The 26,508-nt window shown below is 48.0% G+C and overlaps 1 protein-coding gene across 3 annotated transcripts in view; it reads left to right on the top strand.

Moving 5' to 3' along the window:
- Window positions 1–26,508, top strand: part of LOC144498746 (CD151 antigen-like) — a 49,974-nt gene that overhangs the window by 9,036 nt on the left and 14,430 nt on the right. The window contains exons 1-4 of one of the 3 annotated variants that reach the window (XM_078220364.1): window positions 5,972–6,277; window positions 10,037–10,128; window positions 11,529–11,720; window positions 23,366–23,440. In XM_078220364.1, the coding sequence (XP_078076490.1) occupies window positions 10,045–10,128; window positions 11,529–11,720; window positions 23,366–23,440 (351 nt within the window). In that variant the 5' untranslated portion in view covers window positions 5,972–6,277; window positions 10,037–10,044. Of the gene's footprint in view, window positions 1–5,971; window positions 6,278–10,036; window positions 10,129–11,528; window positions 11,721–23,365; window positions 23,441–26,508 lie in introns of those variants that run through there. The other 2 variants (XM_078220365.1, XM_078220363.1) reach the window with 2 other exon arrangements.

Raw genomic sequence — 26,508 nt, 5'->3', positions numbered from 1 at the left:
GGATGGGTGCAGCTCCAACAACACTGGAGAAGCTTGACACCATCCAGGACAAAGCAGCCACTTAATTGGAACCCCTTCCACAAACATTCACTCCCTCCACCGCTGATGAACAATGGCAGCCGTGTGCACCATCTACAAGATGCACAGCAGAAACTCATCAAGGTTCCTTGGGCAGCAAACCCACAACCGCTACCATCTAGAAGGACAAGAGCAGCAAATACCTGGCAACACCACCACCTGGAGGTTCCCCTCCAAATTACTCACCATTCTGACTTGGAAATATATTGCCATTCCTTCACTGTTGCTAGGTCAAAATCCTCAAGCTCCCTCCCTAACTGTGGGTGTACCTAGATCTCAGGGACTGCAGCAGTTTAAGAAGAGCTCACCACCTGAAGTGTAACAAAGGATGGGCAATAAATGCTGGCCTTGCCAGTGACACCTACATTCTGACGCTAAAATAATAAAAGCAAACTCTTTTGTTCTCTGTATAGGAATGATATATATAGGGATCACTTTTATAGTTTTTGTTTTCGAGAGAAATGTATTTCTAGAGTTATTGGTTTCACTATATTGACTGGAACAGAAAGATTAAGGGACATCTGATAAACATGTCTAAAACTAGGAAAAGTTCAGGTAGGTAAAAGAGCAAGAGATATTTTCCCCGGGTTCTAATCTTATTGGATGTTTAAGATTAGGGAAATATCTTAGCACAATGAAATTGTCAAGAATAAATATCACTCATTAAAAGTGAACTCATTTAAGAAGGTATCAGAGAAAACCTTGAAGAATAGTATTAAAGGGCGCAGTGCAACAAGACAGAGCCGGGCTGGCTGCGGGTGGTAGTGGGGCAGGCAATGATGGGCTGAATGGTGTCTTTCTGTGCTATAACTTCTCTAATTGTTTCTTGGAGTCCGCTCCGCTCAGTACCACAGCCTCTGTGTTCAAGCCGCTGATTGTTTTCCTTTGTTATGAAATGATTTCTTGTGTTGTTTGCTGGTGACTGGTGCCAGGGTTCACGGGCCATGTGTACCAGCTGTACCTTGGCCGTGTGCCCACTGCTGAGCTCAAGGCTGAGTTGGAGGCTACCAAGTAGACCAGGCATCAGTAATGAGCCTGATGTTGTCCTGTGCCCCTCCCTTCTTGTAGTGGGCACAGTCCTATCATCACTGGGGGCAGCACACTGTCATGTGACCTTTAAATGTGTCTGCACCCTGATAGCAGCTCCTTTGTCTTGAAAGTGTGGGTAGAGTAAATGGACAACTGGTGAAGGGTTGCTGCTGGTATTTGAGGGGGTGAGATAGAGCATTTGAGAATCTTTAATGCTTTAACTGTGTTTGGGACTTAGATGTGATATAGTGTTCAAGGAGGTGGAGATACTACAGTCCTGCCCTGTGTGTTCTTTTAATTCGTTCAAGGGATGTGGACCAGCATTTATTGCCCATCCCTGAGGGCATTTAAGAGTCAGTCACATTGCTGTGGACCTGGAGTCACCTGTAGGCCAGACCAGGTAAGGATGGCAGATTTCCTTCCCGAAAGGACATTAAGGAACCAGATGGGTTTTTACGACGATGGATTCATGGTCAACATTAGAATTTTAATTCCAGATTTTTATTGAATTCAAATTTCACCATCTGTCCTGATGGGATTTGAACCTGGGTTCCCAGAGCATTACCCTGGGTCTCTGGATTACTCATCCAGTGACAATATCACGACACAACAGCCTTCTTGTGTCCTGACCCATCCAATAAATAACTAGGGGGGAAAGTGTGTATATCTCTGAATGAACTTGATAAGAACATGCAGAAGTAAAGGAGAGATTAGTAAACCAAGCCTGCTTCCTCCTTCAGCCAATGGTGTGACTCCATAGAGGTCTTAGCCCTTTTCCTAACCCAGTTGATCAGAGGATCATGGGAACAGGAGGAGATCATTCAGCCCCTCATTTGATGAGATCATGGTTGATCTGTGATTTAACTCCATCAGCTCAACCTCTGTCCCACTCTATCAGAAATCAGATCTATTATTATCAATTGATCTAGCAGCAATTGCCATTTACAGAAGAGAGTTCTAAACTTTTTCAACCGTTTTGTGTATTAATCGTTCCAAATTTTACTCACAAAAGATATAATTCAAATTTAGTGACCTATGTCCTCCAGTCTGAAGCTGCCCAGTCATCAGAAATAGTTTCTCTCTAAACTGTTTCCCTTAATATCTTGCAAGCCTGGATCAAATCAGCGTGTAACTTACTAAATTCCAGAGAATACAATCCTTGCTTGTGTAATTCCCTGACTGTCTATTCCCTGGAACTTCGTCCCAATTATTTTTAAAGTTGTTAGGGCCTCCAGCTCTCATCCACCCCACTCCACCCCACCCCATGCCCCCTACATGCTGACTCTTGCCGCCTTCCCCCTTCATGCCCCATGTATCCTCCAGAGTTGTTCATCCATCATCCACTAATGGTAGACCTCAGGAGTCATGTAACAATGAAAAAACTTAAACTACTAATAATCTAAGGAAGCCTTTTTCAAGTATTTACACCTACTCATGACTCTGATACTCCAGGTTAAGGCTCTGGAATAGTTTGAATCTGTTTCCTGCCTGTGCCATTCTCCATTGCTACTAGCTTTTCATCATTTAGAAAATAGTCTTTATAATTTTTTGTCCAAAGTGTATAACCTCACATTTGCATACATTGAAATCCAGTTGTTGTTAACCAATGTCATGAATCATAAAAGGGAGTCATCACTGTCAGGTGATGGAATTATTTGTAGTTAGTGAAAGACTGAAGCTCATAGAATACTGTAAATGTATGACAGATACCGTCAGTATTGGAACCAGCCAACTTTGCAGCTTTATAACAGAGATGGTATTGAGTGGGTAGGTCCAGTTAAATACCTTGGTCTTCACTGAATAAATAGCCTCAAGCACTAGATAGGTTGCAGTCCCATCAGTGCTGTAGCCTGTGTACTCCACTGCAGGAATATCTGCAGTATTGACATAAACACTGGTGTGTACCTACAGACCAGGAGGATGTTGGGCCTCATGTCGATTGGTGGTGTTCAGGTCCTACTCTAGGGTCAGTGTTTCTGATTGTTTAGCAGCTCCTGTGGATGGTTCTGAGTTGTGGGCACATCAGGGTTGGACTGGGCTTGTCTGCTCACATTGTAACAAGTTGCACTGTCCATTCAGTGGCCAGAGAGGGGGTTGGGGGCTATCGTCCTGCACTTACCCCAGTAAACCTTTAACTGACTGAGCAATTGGACCCCAGCCCTCCACTGTAACCAACCCTAGGATTGCTGCAAGGAATAGAGGGGGTCCATTTTGGAATCTACCAGAATGGACTTGCTGCTCTACAATAAATCCATGCATTTCCCCTATATAAAGCCAACTGCTGTGGTTATATTTCAGATGTATGATGTTACTGAGCATTCACTACTGTTCAGTAGCCAGTGCAGTAAAGCACTCACTCTCCTTTATTGCCTTACTGCTTTACCAAAGGTTAAAGTTCCAATGTACACACTATGCGAGATTAAGGTCACAAACACGACAACACTGAGGATTACTCAGGAGCTGCATCTGGATTGTCAACTTGACACCAGGTCAGCCTTTACATTGTGGGGAATGGAGAGGAATCTGACTGATCAGCCAGACCTCAGTGTAAACCGCCCCAGAACAGCTTTCACATCCAACTGTACAAGTCAGGAGTGTGATGGAACACTCTCCACTTGCCCGGATGGGTGCAACTCCAACAACACTCAAGAAACTCAACACCATCCAGGATAAAGCAGCCACTTGATTGGCACCCCATCTACAAACATTCACTGCCTCCACCAGGAACAGAGTTGTTCAAGGAGAAATAGCAACTGACAAGTATCACCTATCAGCCTAAACTCTGTTCACTGAAAGGCAGTGAGGGCTGATTCAGAGCTTGGCATTCAGACTGAAAGCTGCATATTAAGCAGCAGATGTAATTCCCGATTCAGTTAGACAGCAGCTGCTGCTGGTATGGAGGGAGGGGGAGGGTCTGTTTAATTTGAGAAGCTGAACATCCTTTTTAACTTCACAGGAAATACAATCCCGTTAAGGCAAGTGAGTAATAGGTGTAATGTTTGGAATGTGGGTGGGGCTGAGAGTGAATCCTTCACCGCGCTGCTAATGGATTAACACTTTGTGGAAAAGGCTAGCGATAAACCTCAAAGTGGAAGGTACCGTCTATTTCCTAGAGCAGTTTGATAAATTCCAGCTCTTAAACACCTGACAGTGAAGGAACAGCGATATATTTCAAAGTCAGGATGGTGAGTGACTTGGAGGGAAACATCCAGGTGGTGATGTTCCCAGGTATCTGCTGCTCTTGTCCTTCTAGATGGCAGCAATCATGGGTTTGGAAGGTGCTGCCTAAACTCCTTGGGAGTTTCTGCAGTGCATCTTGTAGATGTTTGTCAGTAGTGGGGGGAGTGGATGTTTGGAGATGGCGTGCTAATCAGGCAGCCGCTTTGTCCTGGATAGTGTCAAGCTTTTTGAGTGTTGTTGGAGCTGTACCCATCCAGGCAAGTGGAGAGTGTTCTATCACATCTCTGACTTGTGCCTTGTAGATGGTGGATAGGCTTTGGGGAGCCAGGAAGTGAGTTAGTTGCTGCAGGATTACTTTGGTTTGACCTGCCTTGGTAGCCACAGTATTTATATGGCTAGTCCAGTTCAGTTTCTGATCAATGGTAACCCCCAGGATGTTGTTGATAGTGGGGAATTCAGCGATGGTAATGCCGTTTAATGTCAGGGGGAGATAGTTAGATCCTCTCCTGTTGGAGATGGTTGTTGTCTGCGTGAATGTTATTTGCCACTTGTCAGACCAAGCCTGGCTAGTTTAGGTCTGGTTGTGAGTGGACAAGGACTGCAAATGATACTGAACGTCCCCACTTCTGACCTTATGATGGAAGGAAGGTCATTGATGAAGCAGCTGAAGATGGTTGGGCTGAGGACACTACCCTGAGGAACTCCTCCAGAGATGCCCTGGAGCTGAGATGATTGACCTCCAATCATCACAACCATCTTCCTTTGTGCCAGCTATGACTCCAAGCAGCAGAGAGTTTATTTTGATGCCCATTGATTCCAGTTTTGCTAGGGCTCATTGATGCGGTACTCAGTCAAATGCGGACTGTCACTGTCACTCTCACCTCTGGAATTCAGCTCTTTTGTTCACGTTTGAACCAAGGCTGTAATGGGGTCAGAAGCTGAGTGACCCGGCAAAACTGGGCGTCACTGAGCAGGTTATTGCTGAGCAGGTGCTGCTTGATAGCCCTGTCGATGACCCCTTCCATCAATTTGCCGAAGATCGAGAATAGACTGATAGGGCAGTAATTGGCCAGGTTGGATTTGTCCTGTTTCTTTTGTACAGAGTAAGAAGTTTAACAACACCAGGTTAAAGTCCAACAGGTTTACTTGGTAGCAAAAGCCACACAAGCTTTCGGAGCTGCAAGCCCCTTCTTCAGGTGAGTGGGAATTCTGTTCACAAACAGGGCATATAAAGACACAAACTCAATTTACATGAATAATGGTTGGATTTATTCATGTAAATTGAGTTTGTGTCTTTATATGCTCTGTTTGTGAACAGAATTCCCACTCACCTGAAGAAGGGGCTTGCAGCTCCGAAAGCTTGTGTGGCTTTTGCTACCAAATAAACCTGTTGGACTTTAACCTGGTGTTGTTAAACTTCTTACTGTGTTTACCCCAGTCCAACGCCGGCATCTCCACATCTTTTGTACAGGACATACTTGGGCAATTTTCCACGTTATCGGGTAGATGCCAGTGCTGTAACTGCACTGGAACAGCTTGGCTAGGAGCGCAGCAAGTTCTGGAATACAAGCTTTCATTACCATTGCTGGAATATTAGGGTCAATATGCTTTGCTGTATCTAGTGCCTTCAGCTGTTTCTTGTTATCACGTGGAGCAAATTGAACTGATTGAAGACTACATCTGTGATGCTGGGAACCTCAGGAGCAGGCCGAGATGGATCATCCACTCGGTACTTCTGGCTGAAGATTGTTGCAAAAATTTCAGCCTTATCTTTTGCACCGATGTGCCCGGCTGCCCAATTATTGAGGATGGGGATATTGTGGAGCCTCCTCCTCCAGTGAGTTGTTTAATTGTCCACCACCGTTCACGACTGGATATGCTGGACTGCAGAGCTGATCTGTTGATTCTGGAATTGCTTAGCTCGGTCCTGTACGGAGTGGATTGTAGGATCCTCCTCTTCCTGTACGGGGTACGGTCTGTGTAATTAGAGGTTGGTAATGTGTGGTTTAGATGTCAATGATTCTGTCAATGCTGTATATAATATTGTATAGACAGGAGACTGTGTGAATGGTTCTGTCAATGATGTATATAATATTGTATCGACATGGGACTGAATGGTTCTGTCAGTGCTGTATATAATATTGTATAGACAGGGGACTGTGTGAATGGTTCTGTCAGTGCTGTATATAATATTGTATAGACAGGGGACTGTGTGAATGGTTCTGTCAGTGCTGTATATAATATTGTATAGACAGGGGACTGTGTGAATGGTTCTGTCAGTGCTGTATATAATATTGTATAGACGGGACTGTGTGAATGGTTCTGTCAGTGCTGTATATAATATTGTATAGACAGGGGACTGTGTGAATGGTTCTGTCAGTGCTGTATATAATATTGTATAGACAAGGGACTGTGTGAATGGTTCTGTCAGTGCTGTATATAATATTGTATAGACGGGACTGTGTGAATGGTTCTGTCAGTGCTGTATATAATATTGTATAGACAGGAGACTGTGTGAATGGTTCTGTCAGTGCTGTATATAATATTGTATAGACGGGACTGTGTGAATGGTTCTGTCAGTGCTGTATATAATATTGTATAGACGGGACTGTGTGAATGGTTCTGTCAGTGCTGTATATAATATTGTATAGACAAGGGACTGTGTGAATGGTTCTGTCAGTGCTGTATATAATATTGTATAGACAAGGGACTGTGTGAATGGTTCTGTCAGTGCTGTATATAATATTGTATAGACAAGGGACTGTGTGAATGGTTCTGTCAGTGCTGTATATAATATTGTATAGACAGGAGACTGTGTGAATGGTTCTGTCAGTGCTGTATATAATATTGTATAGACAAGGGACTGTGTGAATGGTTCTGTCAGTGCTGTATATAATATTGTATAGACAGGAGACTGTGTGAATGGTTCTGTCAGTGCTGTATATAATATTGTATAGACAAGGGACTGTGTGAATGGTTCTGTCAGTGCTGTATATAATATTGTATAGACAGGAGACTGTGTGAATGGTTCTGTCAGTGCTGTATATAATATTGTATAGACAGGGGACTGTGTGAATGATTCTGTCAGTGCTGTATATAATATTGTATGGACATGGGACTGAATGGTTCTGTCAGTGCTGTGTATAATATTGTATAGACGGGACTGTGTGAATGGTTCTGTCACTGCTGTATATAATATTGTATAGACGGGACTGTGTGAATGGTTCTGTCAGTGCTGTATATAATATTGTATAGACAGGACTGTGTGAATGGTTCTATCAGTGCTGTATATAATATTGTATAGACAGGGGACTGTGTGAATGGTTCTGTCAGTGCTGTATATAATATTGTATAGACGGGACTGTGTGAATGGTTCTGTCAGTGCTGTATATAATATTGTATAGACAGGAGACTGTGTGAATGGTTCTGTCAGTGCTGTATATAATATTGTATAGACGGGACTGTGTGAATGGTTCTGTCAGTGCTGTATATAATATTGTATAGACAGGAGACTGTGTGAATGGTTCTGTCAGTGCTGTATATAATATTGTATAGACGGGACTGTGTGAATGGTTCTGTCAGTGCTGTATATAATATTGTATAGACGGGACTGTGTGAATGGTTCTGTCACTGCTGTATATAATATTGTATAGACAGGACTGTGTGAATGGTTCTGTCAGTACTGTATATAATATTGTATAGACGGGACTGTGTGAATGGTTCGGTCAGTGCTGTATATAATATTGTATAGACGGGACTGTGTGAATGGTTCTGTCAGTGCTGTATATAATATTGTATAGACGGGACTGTGTGAATGGTTCTGTCAGTGCTGTATATAATATTGTATAGACGGGACTGTGTGAATGGTTCGGTCAGTGCTGTATATAATATTGTATAGACGGGACTGTGTGAATGGTTCTGTCAGTGCTGTATATAATATTGTATAGACGGGACTGTGTGAATGGTTCGGTCAGTGCTGTATATAATATTGTATATACACGGGACTGTGTGAATGGTTCTGTCAGTGCTGTATATAATATTGTATAGACAGGGGACTGTGTGAATGGTTCTGTCAGTGCTGTATATAATATTGTATAGACGGGACTGTGTGAATGGTTCTGTCAGTGCTGTATATAATATTGTATAGACGGGACTGTGAATGGTTCTGTCAGTGCTGTATATAATATTGTATATACACGGGACTGTGTGAATGGTTCTGTCAGTGCTGTATATAATATTGTATAGACGGGACTCTGTGAATGGTTCTCAGTGCTATATATAATATTGTATAGACAGGGGACTGTGTGAATGATTCTATCAGTGCTGTATATAATATTGTATAGACAGGGGACTGTGTGAATGGTTCTGTCAGTACTGTATATAATATTGTATAGACAGGAGACTCTGTGAATGGTTCTCAGTGCTGTATATAATATTGTATAGACAGGGGACTGTGTGAATGGTTCTGTCAGTGCTGTATATAATATTGTATAGACAGGGGACTGTGTGAATGGTTCTATCAGTGCTGTATATAATATTGTATAGACAGGGGACTGTGTGAATGGTTCTGTCAGTGCTGTATATAATATTGTATAGACAGGGGACTGTGTGAATGGTTCTATCAGTGCTGTATATAATATTGTATCGACAGGAGACTCTGTGAATGGTTCTGTCAGTGCTGTATATAATATTGTATAGACAGGACTGTGTGAATGGTTCTGTCAGTGCTGTATATAATATTGTATAGACGGGACTGTGTGAATGGTTCTGTCAGTGCTGTATATAATATTGTATAGACGGGACTGTGTGAATGGTTCTGTCAGTGCTGTATATAATATTGTATAGACAGGAGACTCTGTGAATGGTTCTGTCAGTACTGTATATAATATTGTATAGACAGGGGACTGTGTGAATGGTTCTGTCAGTGCTGTATATAATATTGTATAGACAGGAGACTCTGTGAATGGTTCTCAGTGCTGTATATAATAGTGTATAGACAGGACTCTGTGAATGGTTCTGTCAGTACTGTATATAATATTGTATAGACGGGACTGTGTGAATGGTTCTGTCAGTGCTGTATATAATATTGTATAGACGGGACTGTGTGAATGGTTCTGTCAGTACTGTATATAATATTGTATAGACAGGGGACTGTGTGAATGGTTCTGTCAATGCTGTATATAATATTGTATAGACGGGACTGTGTGAATGGTTCTGTCAATGCTGTATATAATATTGTATAGACAGGGGACTGTGTGAATGGTTCTCAGTGCTGTATATAATATTGTATAGACACGGGACTGTGTGAATGGTTCTGTCAGTACTGTATATAATATTGTATAGACGGGACTGTGTGAATGGTTCTGTCAGTACTGTATATAATATTGTATAGACGGGACTGTGTGAATGGTTCTGTCAGTGCTGTATATAATATTGTATAGACGGGACTGTGTGAATGGTTCTGTCAGTACTGTATATAATATTGTATAGACGGGACTGTGTGAATGGTTCTGTCAGTACTGTATATAATATTGTATAGACGGGACTGTGTGAATGGTTCTGTCAGTACTGTATATAATATTGTATAGACAGGGGACTGTGTGAATGGTTCTGTCAGTGCTGTATATAATGTTGTATAGACAGGGGACTGTGTGAATGGTTCTGTCAGTACTGTATATGTTGTACAGAAGGGGGATAACTATGATCGAAGGTTTGATTGCTGATTTTATGTCTTTCTTCCTTTCCTCAGTTTGGACAATGGGTGAATACATTGAGAAACGTGATACCTGCGGCACCATCTGCCTTAAATACCTGCTCTTCATCTTCAACTTCTTCTTCTGGGTAACGATGTGGCTGCTCGGTAGATTTGTGTAGGAGGGAGGGGGGAGGGCACTCAAATCCTGTTTCGGGAGATTTGCTCTGCGAATGGCGCACTGGTATCCAGTGTCAGGGAGGGGTCTGCCAATGGGGTATTGGTATCCAGTGTCAATGGAAGGGTGTGCCAATGGGGCACTTGTAGCCAGTGTCAGGGGACGAATCTGCCAATGACGTACTGGTAGCCAGTGTTGGGCAAGTGTGTGCCAATGGGGCACTTGTAGCCAGTGTTGGGGAGGGGTTCTGCCAATGGGCACTGGTATCCAGTGTCAGGGAGGGGTGTGCCAATGGGGCACTGGTATCCAGTGTCAGGGGACGAGTCTGCCAATGGGGCACTGGTATCCAGTGTCAGGGAGGGGTGTGCCAATGGGACACTGGCAGCCAGTGTCAGGGAGGGGTGTGCCAATGGGGCACTGGTATCCAATGAGGCTACTATTGGGACGAATACTCTGAGTGGGTTGGAGAGGGGATGTCAATAAGCCTCTTGTACCTGGTGTGAGAAGCGCGAGTTGTGGGAGGCAAGGTACTCTTATCCAGTATTGGGGGAGGGGGCTAACAGGGCTCGTATACATGTGGGTGGCAGTAGCTGGGGGTAAGGGAGACATATCCTGAGCTGGGGAGTGACAGTGCATTGATGCAGTATCTTGGTACAGGATGATTGGTTGAATTTTTTTGTATTCTTTCAGGGGATGTGGACATCGCTGGCTGGGCCAGCATTTATTGCCCACCCCTAACTACCCTTCAACTGAGTATCTTGCTAGGTTATACAAAGGGCTTTTAAGAGTCAACTACGTTGTGTAGGTCTGGAGTCATATTGAGGCCAGTCCAGGTAGGAATGCAGATTTCCTTTCTTAAAGGACGTTAGTGAATCAGATGAGTTTTTGCAATTGGCAATGGTCATCATTGGACTTCGTAATTCCAGACCAGACATTGTTTTTATTGAATTCAAATTTCACGCACTGTCATGATGGGATTTGAAACTGGGTCTCCGTAGAAATACCCTGGATCTCTGGATTACTCGTCCAGTGACAATACTGGGTGGTGAGGGTTTAATATTTATTGGTGAGCAGAAAAGGCAACCCCATGTGTGTTTGATGGGGACAATGTAGAGGGAGCTTTACTTTGTATCTCACCCTGTACTATACCTGTCCTGGGAGTGTTTGATGGGACAGTGTAGAGGGAGCTTTACTCTGTATCTAACCCCGTGCTGTACCTGTCCTGGGAGTGTTTGATGGGATAGTTTAGAGGGCGCTTTACTCTGTATCTAACCCTGCAGTATTACCCCTGTGTTTTGCTCTCTCTGCCTTCCTGCAGTATTGATGCCCCCACATTCCACAGTGTTACCAACTTTCTCTTCTCTGTTCCAGTTGGCTGGTGGTGTGGTGATGGCAGTTGGCATTTGGACCCTGGTTGAGAAGAGTGACTATATCAGCCTGCTCTCCTCCAGCACCTACGCTGCTGCGGCCTACATCCTGGTGGTTGCTGGAGTCATTGTCATGCTGACTGGAATCCTTGGCTGCTGTGCGACCTTTAAAGAGAGGAGGAATTTACTGCGAGTGGTACAGAGCATTACTGATCTTTAATCTTCGTTTGTCTGTGTGTCCCTGTCCTTTGTCCCCCTTGTCAATCACAAATCTGTCAATCTCAGCTCTGAATATATTCATCCTCCACTTCTCTCTGGGCAGAGAATGCCAGAAACGAACAGTTCTCTGAGAACAAATTCCTCCTCCTTTGCATCTTAAATGAATGACCCCTTTTTTTAAACTGTGCCCCAAGTATAGATTCCCCCATGAAGAGAGACATCTCTCACCAGCTCCCCGTTCATCACACTCAGAATCTTTATGTCTCAATAAGATCACCTTTCTTATTCTAAACTCCAAGGAGTACAGGCCCACCCTCCTCAACCTTTCCTCATGATATAAAAACCCCTTCATCCCAGGAATCAGCCTAGTGTGCCTCCTCAGAACTGATTCTAATGCAGGTCTATCCCTCCTTATGTCCGGGGGCCACAGTATTCTCTCCAATGTGCTGTACACTTGTGATAAAGGCAGATGTTCTGTTTGCCTTCCCAATCACCTGCCATACCTGAATGATAACTTTTTGTGATTCATGTATAAGGCCACACATTTCCCTCTGAACTGCTACATCTTGCAGTCTTACACTCCATTTAAATAAATAATTTAAACAGTTAAGAAATAGAAAGTGTAAATAAGCCAGGACATGCTCAGTTCTTGGGGTGATTCTGTCAGTCTTGGCCTAGCTATCCAGTCTAACACTATCCATTCAGACTCTACCATGTGCCTTACACTGCTGCTCACTCAGTTCTGATTGGTGTATTCCTGAAGACTTCAAACCTGCCCATTCAGACCATTTTTCCATTGCCAATATTTTCATAATTAGTCAATGAAAATCAGAAAAACAGGTCTGATTTCTCTCCTGCATTGAGTCGCTCGTAGCAATGTCCAGCAGATTATACCTTCATTTTACAGACTCTATCCTGAAAGATTGGCACCTCTGTTTACTCTGTTTGCTGATATATGTGTGCACGTGTAAGCATGCATGTGTGTGTGTGTGTGTGTATTTATGGGTGTGTGTGTGTATTTGTTTATGTTTGTGTGTGTGTATATTTGTATGAGTGTGTATTTGTGTATACATTTGTGTATGTGTATGGATGTTTGTGTGTGTGTATATTGGTATATGTGTGAGTATGTTATATTTGTGTGTTTGTGTGTGTATGGTGTGTTTGTATGTGTGTATTTATATGTGTGTGTGTGTATTGGTATATGTGTGAGTATGTTATATTTGTGTGTGTATATGGTGTGTTTGTATGTGTGTATTTATATGTGTGTGTGTGTATGGTGTGTTTGTATGTGTGTATTTATGTGTGTGTATTGGTATATGTGTGAGTATGTTATATTTGTGTGTGTATATGGTGTGTTTGTATGTGTGTATTTATATGTGTGTGTGTGTATATTTGTGTGTTTGTATGTGTATATTTATATGTGTGTGTGTGTATATGGTGTGTTTGTATGTGTGTATTTATATGTGTGTGTGTGTGTGTATATTTGTGTGTTTGTATGTGTGTATTTATATGTGTGTGTGTGTATATTTGTGTGTTTGTATGTGTATATTTATATGTGTGTGTGTGTGTATATGGTGTGTGAGGTGTGCATGTCATTGTCAGTGCAGATGTTCTGTGTGTGTTGCAGGCTCAGATGATGATTTGAAGTCAGCCAGCCAAGCTTCCCCGAGAAGGAGTGGTGTGCAGAATGACAGGGATATAGAGAGTCACCGAAGGGTTAAATTGGGAGAAGTGACGGCACAGAGAACTTGAGGTGGAAAGAGTGAGTTAATGATTAATGGGACAGTCTTTAGTGGTGAGCTGTTATTGGGTGGAGCCAAGAACTGCATTAGCCCAGATTTAGTCACAGACTGTTAGTTTAGTGATCCTCTACCTAATGTCTCAGAGTGTCTCTAATCCCTACCTTTGGGTAGAATGGGACATTACCCGGAATATCAGTTACTGAATAAGCCTGGTTTCTCTCACAATGGGCACTGTAGTCTCTCAGTTACTGAGCACGATAAATATATATCAGTCATGATCCCCAATAGAATGATAGCAGTAGTTGGATGGGCTGAATGGCCTATTCCCATCATGTCCAATCCTGTTAATGAAGTTTGTCTGAATGATGTGGCAGTGCTGGAATTGCCGAGAGGTTGAGGAATGCACTGAGGTGGAGCTGTTAGTTCCGGGCGATGGGGGTATGGCCATGTGCTCACTCTGTGCTTGACAGAGTCTGGCGTGTGTGGGTGATGCCAAGGTCACTGACTCTCAGATAGGAACAGTATTTATAAAAATAGATTAACTTTGGGCTGTAATTGTTCTGGTTTCTCCATGTTAAGCACTCTGGCAGTTGAGAAGTCTGCATTCTCAGCTGTTTGAGACACTGACTAAAGCTCAGGTTCTTTGGCCTGTTGTTTCCTACTGCCCCTCTTGATATGTCCCTCCCAGCGGATTCTGGCTAGTCACCTGTCCATGTAAACCCCCAACTATACAGGCTAAAGGTTTCTCTATATCCTTCCGATAGCAATTGTCTCTCTTTATTTTCAAATTTAGAAGCTATTGTGGCATTTCAACTCGACTAAGAGGCAGGTTTTATTTTTCATCTGAGTGAGGGCCAGGAAAGTCATGTGGAGACAGTGAGTTAGTTAGCGAGGGATAAACCTCAAAGAATAAATGTGTTCTGACAGGCGAGGGAGCTCTGAATAATGTCTGAGTGTTAGACCCAAATGATTGAGGGATGGAGAGACAACACTGCTTACCTGGGGGTTCTGGCACAGGCTGGCAGAGCAGGGAGTGCCATTCACACAGTGCTGGGAAATACGTCATAGCATAGAGTCATAGAGGTTTACAGCATGGAAACAGGCCCTTCGGCCTGACTTGTCCATGCCGCCTTTTGTTTTTAAACCCCTAAGCTAGTCCCAATTGCCCACATTTGGCCCATATCCATCTATACCCATCTTACCCATGTAACTGTCTAAATGCTTTTTAAAAGACAAAATTGTACCCGCCTCTACTACTACCTCTGGCAGCTTGTTCCAGACACGCACCACCCTCTATGTGAAAACATTGCCCCTCTGGACCCTTTTGTATCTCTCCCCTCTCACCTTAAACCTAAGTCCTCTAGTTTTAGACTCCCCTACCTTTGGGAAAAGATATTGACTATCTAGCTGATCTGTGCCCCTCATTATTTTATAGACCTCTATAAGATCACCCCTCAGCCTTCTACGCTGCAGAGAAAAAAGTCCCAGTCTATCCAACCTCTCCTTATAACTCAAACCATCAAGTCCCGGTAGCGTTCTTTCTAGTTTAATAATATCCTTTCTATAATAGGGTGACCAGAACTGTACACAGTATTCCAAGTGTGGCCTTACCAATGTCTTGTACAACTTCAACAAGACGCCCCAACTCCTGTATTCAATGTTCTGACCAATGAAACCAAGCATGCCGAATGCCTTCTTCACCACTCTGTCCACCTGTGACTCCACTTTCAAGGAGCTATGAACCTGTACCCCGAGATCTCTTTGCTCTGTAACTCTCCCCAATGCCCTCCCATTAGCTGAATAGGTCCTGCCCTGGTTCAATCTACCAAAATGTATCACTTCGCATTTATCTAAATTAAACTCCGTCTGTCATTTGTCGGCCCACTGGCCCAATTGATCAAGATCCCGTTGCAATCCTAGATAACTTTCTTCGCTGTCCACTATGCCACCAATCTTGGTGTCATCTGCAAACTTACTAACCATACCTCCTAAATTCTCATCCAAATCATTAATATAAATGACAAATAACAGTGGTCCCAGCACTGATCCCTGAGGCACACCACTGGTTAGAGGCCTCCAGTTTGAAAAACAACTCTCTACAACCACACTCTGGCTTCTGCCATCAAGCCAATTTTGTATCCATTTCGCTGGATCCCATGCCTGTCATGTGGGGACCAGAGCCAAGCTAACACTGTGTGATGTCCTAGGACCTAGGGGAATTTCAGAGTAACTTCATTGCAGCATTAATGTAAGCCTACTTGTGACTAATAAATAAACTTTAAATTTTATGTAGTTGAATTGCCCAACTCGGACTCTAGTTTGCTCTACAACCTGAAGAAAGGCTCCAGCCTACCTCAGGATGGTCAATGACATTTTTAAACACTACTCCATGTCCCCAGGCTCCTGCATTGGACTCTCTGACAGGGAAAGCTCAGGACATCGAGTCACCAGGGCAGGAGGCTGTCGGTCGGGGGCCCTCCTGTGGATGGTAGTCAAACTCCTGGAAGGTGGGTGGCGTGCAAATCACACAAAAGGCCCAAGCTCTTCACTCGAGAAAAGAGAAGACCAAAGAGTGGCCTGGTAATGACCTGAGCACGGGTAGATAGATTCTTCAGAGAATTCAGGAGAAACCTCTCTATCCAGGGAGTGGTGAGAATCTCTCGACCCCATGAAGAGCTGAGCGGAATAGCGAGGATATATTTAAGGGGAAGCTGGGTAAACGCACAAGAAAGAAAATAAGTATTGGTGTTGGATGAAGTAGGGTAAGAGAAGGTTGATGAGGTTGTCACATGGCCTGTTGCTGAGCTATAGACTCGATACAACAGTCCATCAGAGAACACTGCCTCAGCCAGGCACCTCTAATCTCCGCTGAGTCAGGGCACCGGCATCAGTTTGGGCAAAGATTAGTGTCAGTTGGTTCTCGCAGGGTCGTGCTGTGGGGAATGAACAAGCCTGTTAGTGCAGCAGATGTTATGTCACCCACAGCAATGTGAGTGCTGCAGTGCAGACACTTGTGGAAAATTGCTGACCTGTTGCTAGCCACAATTCCAGGTGACTGTGGTTTGTGAGCTAACGCTAGCACTCTGAATATTTGTGTGTGAGGAGTCAGACAGGCTTGTCTGAGGAAGAAACCAGACTCAGCATTCAGGCTGCCCTAACATTAGGCAGGCTGGGACTTGCCAGTCCTAAGGTGTGTTCTCTTCAATCCAGACTTGACAGCTTGAAACTAATGGATGATTTCTCCAGTGGCTGCAGGTCCAAATCCCCACAGGCTGCAGGCCTGGGTCACCACCCCCCACCCCCCCCCCTCCCCCCGCTCCCAGTGGCTTCAGGCCCCGATTCCTCCCTCAGAATCCACCCAGTTTTATTTGAATCTGCCAAAGGTTAATATCAGATTGTAGTTTGTTAGGTTTGCTTGTTCAGCTCCCTTTGTGTTTGGTTTGGAAATATTGAAACCGTTGTGATATGTTAAGTGTTTGACAGAATAATCAGGTGACCTGAGTAATAAGAACACCCCAAATAACAGCAGCAGAAGGCCATTCAGCCCATCAGACCTGCTCCACCATTCAATGGCTGATCTTTGCCCCTCTTCCACTCTCATATCCCCCAATTCCCATAAAACCAAACTCTGTCTATCCCAGCCTTAAGTATATAAACAATGGAAAATCCACATCCCTCTGGGATACAGAATCGCAAACATTCACAGCCCTCTCAGTGAAGATATTTTTCCTCATCTTGGTCTAAAATGATTGGCCCTTTATCTGGGGACTGTGTTCCCTGTGTTTTAGATTCCCCGAGCAGTAGAAACAATCTCTCAACATTCACACTCCACAGTTTGCAATGGTTGAGTTAGTGGACTGAGAGCAGCACTGTGATGGCAGTGCCATACACTGGTTACTGGTGGCAGTAGGTGAGGCCACGCTGGAGGTCAACATCAGTGCCAGACATTGTGTAGAAAGGCTGTGGGATTGCCCTGGTACAGCCCCCTGCCAATCCCCAAATAGATAGATTTAACATTGAGGGAATTACACAGTAAAAGAAAATTATCAGCGAATGACAGGAGACTGAATGTGTCTGTGTACAGGAGGCCGGGGCTGGGTTTGTGTTCAGGGCCTGTGTACAGGAGGTGGGGGGCTGGGTTTGTGTTCAGGGCCTGTGTACAGGAGGCCGGGGCTGGGTTTGTGTTCAGGGCCTGTGTACAGGAGGTGGGGGGCTGGGCTTGTGTTCAGGGCCTGTGTACAGGAGGTGGGGGGCTGGGTTTGTGTTCAGGGCCTGTGTACAGGAGGCCGGGGCTGGGTTTGTGTTCAGGGCCTGTGTACAGGAGGTGGGGGGCTGGGTTTGTGTTCAGGGCCTGTGTACAGGAGGCCGGGGCTGGGTTTGTGTTCAGGGCCTGTGTACAGGAGGCGGGGGCTGGGTTTGTGTTCAGGGCCTGTGTACAGGAGGCGGGGGCTGGGTTTGTGTTCAGGGCCTGTGTACAGGAGGTGGGGGGCTGGGTTTGTGTTCAGGGCCTGTGTACAGGAGGCCGGGGCTGGGTTTGTGTTCAGGGCCTGTGTACAGGAGGCGGGGGCTGGGCTTGTGTTCAGGGCCTGTGTACAGGAGGCGGGGGCTGGGTTTATGTTCAGGGTCTGTGTACAGGAGGCCGGGGCTGGGTTTGTGTTCAGGGCCTGTGTACAGGAGGCGGGGGCTGGGTTTGTGTTCAGGGCCTGTGTACAGGAGGTGGGGGGCTGGGTTTGTGTTCAGGGCCTGTGTACAGGAGGCCGGGGCTGGGTTTGTGTTCAGGGCCTGTGTACAGGAGGCGGGGGCTGGGCTTGTGTTCAGGGCCTGTGTACAGGAGGCGGGGGCTGGGTTTATGTTCAGGGTCTGTGTACAGGAGGCCGGGGCTGGGTTTGTGTTCAGGGCCTGTGTACAGGAGGCGGGGGCTGGGTTTGTGTTCAGGGCCTGTGTACAGGAGGCGGGGGGCTGGGTTTATGTTCAGGGCCTGTGTACAGGAGGCCGGGGCTGGGTTTGTGTTCAGGGCCTGTGTACAGGAGGCGGGGGCTGGGTTTGTGTTCAGGGCCTGTGTACAGGAGGCGGGGGGCTGGGTTTATGTTCAGGGCCTGTGTACAGGAGGCCGGGGCTGGGTTTGTGTTCAGGGCCTGTGTACAGGAGGCGGGGGCTGGGCTTGTGTTCAGGGCCTGTGTACTGGAGGCCGGGGCTGGGTTTGTGTTCAGGGCCTGTGTACAGGAGGCGGGGGCTGGGCTTGTGTTCAGGGCCTGTGTACAGGAGGCGGGGGGCTGGGTTTATGTTCAGGGCCTGTGTACAGGAGGCCGGGGCTGGGTTTGTGTTCAGGGCCTGTGTACAGGAGGCGGGGGCTGGGTTTGTGTTCAGGGCCTGTGTACAGGAGGCGGGGGGCTGGGTTTATGTTCAGGGCCTGTGTACAGGAGGCCGGGGCTGGGTTTGTGTTCAGGGCCTGTGTACAGGAGGTGGGGGCTGGGTTTGTGTTCAGGGTCTGCATGAATTGCGTGGAGGAAGCGGAAGGTCTGCAGAGAGATTTGGACAGGCTGAGTGAGTGGGCGAGGATCTGGCAGATGGAGTATAACATTGGCAAATGCGAGGTTATCCACTTTGGAAGAAATAATAGCAAATTGGATTATTTAAATGGAAAAAAATTACAACATGCTACTGTGCAAAGGGACCTGGGGGTCCTTGTGCATGAGTCGCAAAACTCAGTCTGCAAGTACAACAGGTGATCAAGAAGGCAAATGGGATGTTGGCATTTATCGCGAAGGGGATAGAATATAAAAGCAGAGATGTCTTGCTGCATCTGTACAGGGCATTGGTGAGGCCGCAGCTGGAATACTGTGTGCAGTTTTGGTCCCCTTACTTGCGAAAGGATATATTGGCCTTGGAGGGAGTGCAGAGAAGGTTCACCAGGTTGATACCGGAGATGAGGAGTGTAGATTATGAGGAGAGATTGAGCAGATTAGGTTTGTACTCGTTGGAATTTAGAAGGCTGAGGGGTGATCTTATAGAGGCATGTAAGATAATGAAGGGGCTGGATAGGGTAGAAGTGGAGAGATTCTTTCCACTTAGAAAGGAAACCAGAACTCGAGGGCACAGCCTCAAAATAAAGGGGGGTCAGTTTAGGACAGAGTTGAGGAGGAACTTCTTCTCTCAGAGGGTGGTGAATCTCTGGAATTCTCTGCCCACTGAAGTGGTGGAGGCTACCTCGTTGAATATGTTTAAGTCACGGATAGATGGATTCCTGATCGGTAGGGGAATTAAGGGTTATGGAGAGCAGGCGGGTAAGTGGAACTGATCCACTTCAGATCAGCCATGATCTTACTGAATGGCGGGGCAGGCTCGAGGGGCTAGATGGCCTACTCCTGCTCCTATCTCTTATGTTCTTATGTCTGTGTACAGGAGGTGGGGGGCTGGGTTTGCGTTTAGGGTCTGTGTACAGGAGATGGGGGGCTGGGTTTGTGTTCAGGGACTGTGTACAGGATGCCAGGGTTGGGTTTGTGTTCAGGGACTGTGTACAGGAGGCTGGGATGGGTTTGCGTTCAGGGTTTTGTGTACAGGAGGCTGGGGGCTGCATTTGTGTTCAGAGTCGGTGTACAGGAGGCGGGGGCTGGGTTTGTGTTCAGGGCCTGTGTACAGGAGGTGGGGAGTGGGCTTGTGTTCAGGGCCTATGTACAGGAGGCGGGGGGCTGGGTTTGTGTTCAGGGTCTGTGTAAAGGGGGCGGGGGCTGGGTTTGTGTTCAGGACCTGTGTACAGGCAACTGGGGGCTGGATTTGTGTTCAGGGTCTGTGTACAGGAGGCTGGGGCTGGGTTTGTGTTCAGGGCCTGTGTCTGTGTACAGGAGGTGGGGGATTGGGTTTGTGTTCAGGGATGTGTACAGGAGGTGGTGGGCTTGGTTTGTGTTCAGGGCCTGTGTAGAGGAGACTGGGGGCTGGGTTTGTGTTCAGGGCCTTTGTACAGGAGACGGGGTGCGCTGGGTTTGTGTTCAGGGTGTGTACAGGAGGCCGGGGGGCTGGGTTTGTGTTCAGGGTGTGTACAGGAGGTGGTGGGCTTGGTTTGTGTTCAGGGCCTGTGTAGAGGAGACTGGGGGCTGGGTTTGTGTTCAGGGCCTTTGTACAGGAGGCGGGGTGCGCTGGGTTTGTGTTCAGGACCTGTGTACAGGAGGCCGGGCGGCTGGGTTTGTGTTCAGGGTGTGTACAGGAGGCCGGGCGGCTGGGTTTGTGTTCAGGGTGTGTACAGGAGGCCGGGGGGCTGGGTTTGTATTCAGAGACCGGGGCTGATACAGAATGCCAGATTCCTGATGAGTGACTCAGACGCTGGGAGAGTGCTTGGCAGGAGACTGTGTGAGTGACTCTGTTGTGGTGTCTCCATCTCTGGTTTCAGTGTTTGTGTCCGTGGTGACTGAACGGAGCTGATATCCGGATCTGCTGGGGTCTGACGGGACCCTCCCTCTGTCCAGGCCGAGATTGGGAAAGCTGATACAGGCTCGGTTTGTGACGGTTCATCCCAGAACTGAAGAAAAGGCAGCTGATAATGGTTGCTATAGTAACGGCAGCATGTTTTTCTGCAGCTTTTTGTCCTGATTGCCTGTTGCAGCTTCGAGAGGGAATGTTACTCAAAGGGCGGCACTTAAATATCAAACCCTTCTCTAACTTTGACTTACTGATTCCATTCCCGGTATCCTTTGTTCATGGAGCAGAACATTCAAATTCTCGAGTCTGGGAACCATTACTCACTGCCAGGAAATCACAACAGCAACTGAGCACACATTCTGGGAATTGTGATCCCAGCGAACACTTCCAAACCCTTAAATAATTTTACCCATTCCTTGTCTGGCTCTGATGTTTTGGTGGGTTCACTTATTCTGTCTGTCGGTCTCTGTCTGTCTGTCTCTCTCTCTTTGTCTGTCTCTCACTCTGTCTGTCTGTCTGTCTCTCTCTCTGTCTGTCTCTCTCTCTCTGTCTGCCCGTCTCTCTCTCTGTCTGCCCGTCTCTCTCTCTGTCTGCCCGTCTCTCTCTCTGTCTGTCCGTCTCTCTCTCTGTCTGTCCGTCTCTCTGTCTGTGTGTGTGTCTCTCTCTCTGTCTGCCTGTCACTCTCTCTCTCCGTCTATCTCTCCGTCAATGTCAGTCTGTCTCTCTCTCTCTCTCTCTTTCTTGAACTGCTTCTCTCTTTGTCTCCCTCACCCCCTCCCTCCCCCCCCCCCCCCCCCCTCCCTCCTCCAACTTATATACACTTCATGAGGTGGTCCAAACGCCCGTCCCCCCTCGCCCGCCCTGTCTGTCTGTCTCTCTCCTTTCCCTCTCTCTCCCTGTCTATCTGTCTATCTCTCCCCCCCGCCTGCCCCTCTCTCCCCCCTGCCTGCCCCTCTCTCCCCCCCGCCTGCCCCTCTCTCCCCCCCGCCTGCCCCTCTCTCCCCCCCGCCTGCCCCTCTCTCCCCCCCGCCTGCCCCTCTCTCCCCCCCGCCTGCCCCTCTCTCCCCCCCGCCTGCCCCTCTCTCCCCCCCGCCTGCCCCTCTCTCCCCCCCGCCTGCCCCTCTCTCCCCCCCGCCTGCCCCTCTCTCCCCCCCGCCTGCCCCTCTCTCCCCCCCGCCTGCCCCTCTCCCCCCCGCCTGCCCCTCTCTCCCCCCCGCCTGCCCCTCTCTCCCCCCCGCCTGCCCCTCTCTCCCCCCCGCCTGCCCCTCTCTCCCCCCCGCCTGCCCCTCTCTCCCCCCCGCCTGCCCCTCTCTCCCCCCCGCCTGCCCCTCTCTCCCCCCCGCCTGCCCCTCTCTCCCCCCCGCCTGCCCCTCTCTCCCCCCCGCCTGCCCCTCTCTCCCCCCCGCCTGCCCCTCTCTCCCCCCCGCCTGCCCCTCTCTCCCCCCCGCCTGCCCCTCTCTCCCCCCCGCCTGCCCCTCTCTCCCCCCCGCCTGCCCCTCTCTCCCCCCGCCTGCCCCTCTCTCCCCCCGCCTGCCCCTCTCTCCCCCCCGCCTGCCCCTCTCTCCCCCCCGCCTGCCCCTCTCTCCCCCCGCCTGCCCCTCTCTCCCCCCCGCCTGCCCCCTCTCTCCCCCCCGCCTGCCCCTCTCTCCCCCCCGCCTGCCCCTCTCTCCCCCCCGCCTGCCCCTCTCTCCCCCCCGCCTGCCCCTCTCTCCCCCCCGCCTGCCCCTCTCTCCCCCCGCCTTGCCCCTCTCTCCCCCCCGCCTGCCCCTCTCTCCCCCCCGCCTGCCCCTCTCTCCCCCCCGCCTGCCCCTCTCTCCCCCCCGCCTGCCCCTCTCTCCCCCCCGCCTGCCCCTCTCTCCCCCCCGCCTGCCCCTCTCTCCCCCCCGCCTGCCCCTCTCTCCCCCCCGCCTGCCCCTCTCTCCCCCCCGCCTGCCCCTCTCTCCCCCCCGCCTGCCCCTCTCTCCCCCCCGCCTGCCCCTCTCTCCCCCCCGCCTGCCCCTCTCCCCCCCCCGCCTGCCCCTCTCCCCCCCCCGCCTGCCCCTCTCTCCCCCCCGCCTGCCCCTCTCTCCCCCCCGCCTGCCCCTCTCTCCCCCCCGCCTGCCCCTCTCTCCCCCCCGCCTGCCCCTCTCTCCCCCCGCCTGCCCCTCTCTCCCCCCCGCCTGCCCCTCTCTCCCCCCCGCCTGCCCCTCTCTCCCCCCCGCCTGCCCCTCTCTCCCCCCCGCCTGCCCCTCTCTCCCCCCCGCCTGCCCCTCTCTCCCCCCCGCCTGCCCCTCTCTCCCCCCCGCCTGCCCCTCTCTCCCCCCCGCCTGCCCCTCTCTCCCCCCCACGCCTCGGCCCCCTCCCCTCCCCCCCCCAACCTGCCCCCCCCCACCACCTGGCCCATCTCTCTCTCTTTCTCTGCCTGTCTCTCTCTGTAGGGGAGTAGTGTTTGGATTTGGGGCTAACTGGGATCTGTGTTTTATTGCAGTATTTTGCGTTGCTGCTTTTTATCTTTGTGCTGGAGGTCCTCGCTGGCATCTTGGCCTATATCTACTATCAGCAGGTAAGCCTCCATTCGGGAATCTCTGAGCAACATGTTGGGCCTTGCCGTGCGGCTCACTGACAGCCTCACTTCAAGGACAATGTTTTTTCTTGGTGTTGTTAAATTTGAAGAGCTGTGTCTTCAGTGTCTCAGGGTATTGTTGATATATTCCAGGCTGCGATTAGACATTGCCTTTGGCATGTCTCATTCATAATGCAAAGAGATTTATCCACTCTCATTTGATAAAATGTATTACACTACGTGCTTTCCAGTATCACTGACTGCAAGGGGCCTGCCCACCTAACCACCTCAACTAATACAATGATACAGAAGGCCATTTGGCCCATCCTACTTGTGCTAGCTTTGTCCCAATCCTGTGGATTTTCCCAATACCACTGTATTTTGTTTTCAATAATATGAATTATTTTCTTGAATGTTAATATTGAATCCACACCAAGTTCAGGTCACACAGAGCACACCTCAAACAACTGGAGGCACTGGATACTGCAAAGGCTATTGGCCTTGACAATATTCCGTCAATAATACTGAAGACTTGTGCTCCAGAAATTGCCGCTCCCCTAGCCAAGCCGTTCGAGAACAGCTACAACACTGGCATCCCCCTGACAATGTGGAAAATTGCCCAGGTATGTCCTGTACACAAGAAGCAGGACAAATCCAACCCGGCCAATTACCACCCTCTTGATCATCAGTAAAGTGATGGAAGAGGTCATCAACAGTGCTATCAAGCAGCACCAGCTCAACAATAACCTGCTCAGTGACGCCCAGTTTGGGTTCATGCAGCGTCACCCAGCTCTTGACCTGACCGAAGAGTCTCTTTCTGTGTTCTAAAACTCCAAGACTGATTTCAGCCATGGTTCAAACATGAACTCCAGAGGTGGGGACAGAGCTGAGGACACTGGGGGGAGTTGAACTGCCGAGAGCACGGTGCTTTGTAGGAGCAACAGTGTGGGACCACCCTGTACCAGCTGAGGTACTTCTTGGAGCCGCTCTCCTTCTGCTTGTCCTGGAATGATATAATGGGATAAAGCATGTTTAACAATCCTCGGACAATGAAAACACCAGGTAGAGAGAAGTGAGACAGACTGCCCTTAGCAACATTTGACCAAGTGTGGCATCAAGGAGCCCTAGCAAAACAGGAGTTAATGGGAATCAGGGGAAAACTCTCTGCTGGTTGGAGTCATACCTAACACAAGGGAAGATGGTTGTGATGATTGGAGGTCAATCATCTCAGCTCCAGGACATCACTGCAGGAGTTCCTCAGGGTAGTGTCCTAGGCCCAACCATCTTCAGCTGCTTCATCAATGACCTTCCCTCCGTCATAGGATCAGAAGTGGGGATGTTCGCTGCTGATCCATGGATGAGCCATTTTGACCTCCTCTGGAGATCCAAAGCACATGTCAGTCTTCAGCCAATTCAATTCACTTCATGTCATATCAAGAAACAGCTGAAGGCACTGAGCCCTTGCAACCATTTTCAGCTGCTTTATCAGTGACCTTCCCTCCATCATACGACCAGAAGTTTTTTTAAAAGTTGTTTATTATTGTCACAAGTAGGTTTACATTAACACTGCAATGAAGTTACTGTGAAAATCCCCTAGTCACCACACTCTGGCGCCTGTTCGGGTACACTGAGGGAGAATTTAGCGTGGCCAATGCACCTAACCAGCACGTCTTTCAGAATGTGGGAGGGGATGTTCGCTGATGATTGATTACAATATATAAAAAAATTAAGGATAAAGACAGTAAGATAAAAATTGGGACACACAATAACTGAAATATCAAACTGAAGATTAAAGATTATAGAATTATAATGGAAACACTTATTATACAAATATATTAGTTTTTTCTGGTCAGAGGGATTACTCAATAGTTTAGCATGTCGCTAAAATACCCATTTACACCTCATTAACAGAGAATAACTTTCTCAGAGAAGGGAGGGGAATGGGTTATTTTTAAGCATTGCTGTCTGCAGGGACTTCAGGGAATCACTGATAGCAACTTCTAGATTTCTGCATCCAGTTGTATAATTGTGGGCTCTGAAGCTGCTGTCACTTTTGCAGTTGTAATGATGACAAACGGACAGTTTCACTGGCATCGCACCCACAAAACGCGGCTCAAACTGGAAAGTCAATTTGAGGAAATAGAGTTGAGAAAACTAAGCTCACAGTGGGGTGTCACGGTGGCACAGTGGTTTAGTACTGCTACCTCACAGCACCAGGGACCAGGGTTCGATTCCCGACTTGGGCCTCTGTGTGGAGTTAGGATATTCTCCCCGTGTCTGCGTGGGATTCCTCCGGTTTCCTCCCACAGTCCAAAGATGTGGGGGTTAGGTGGATTGGCCATGCTAAATTGCCCCTTAGTGTCAGGAGGACTAGCTAGGGTAAATGCATGGGATTATGGGGATAGGGCCTGGGTGGGATTGTGGTCGGTGCAGACTCGATGGGCCAAATGGCCTCCTGCACTGTAGGATTCTATGACTGCACAACGTTCAGTATCATTCGCAACTCCTCTGGTAACATTGACATTTAATGGCATTACCATCTTTGAATCCCTCACTTTCACCATCTTGGGGGTTACCATTGACCAAAAACTGAACTGGAATAGCCATATAAATACTGTGGCTACCAGAGCAGGTCAAAGGCTAGGAATCCTGCAGCGAGTAACTCACCTCCTGACTCCCCAAAGCCTGTCCACCATCTATAAGGCACAAGTCAGGAGTGTGATGGAATACTCCCCACTTGCCTGGATGGGTGCAGCTCCAACAACACTCAAGAAGCTTAGCACCATCCAGGATAAAGCAGCTCGCTTGATTGGCACCACATCTACAAACATTCACTCCCTCCACCACCGACGCTCAGTAGCAGCAGTGTGTACTATCTACAAGATGCACTGCAGCAATTCACCAAAGATCCTTAGACAGCACCTTCCAAACCCATGACCACTTCCATCTAGAAGGACAAAGGCAGCTGATAAATGTGAACATTATCACCTGTACATTCCCTCCAAGCACTCACTGTCCTGACTTGGAAATATATCGCCGTTCCTTCGCAGCCGCTGGGTCAAAATCCT

The sequence above is a fragment of the Mustelus asterias genome, chromosome 9 (assembly GCF_964213995.1).
Source record: "Mustelus asterias chromosome 9, sMusAst1.hap1.1, whole genome shotgun sequence".
Classification (NCBI taxonomy): Eukaryota; Metazoa; Chordata; class Chondrichthyes; order Carcharhiniformes; family Triakidae; genus Mustelus; species Mustelus asterias.
Note: the sequence above shows the minus strand (reverse complement) of the source record. Positions and strands in the feature narration are given on the sequence as shown.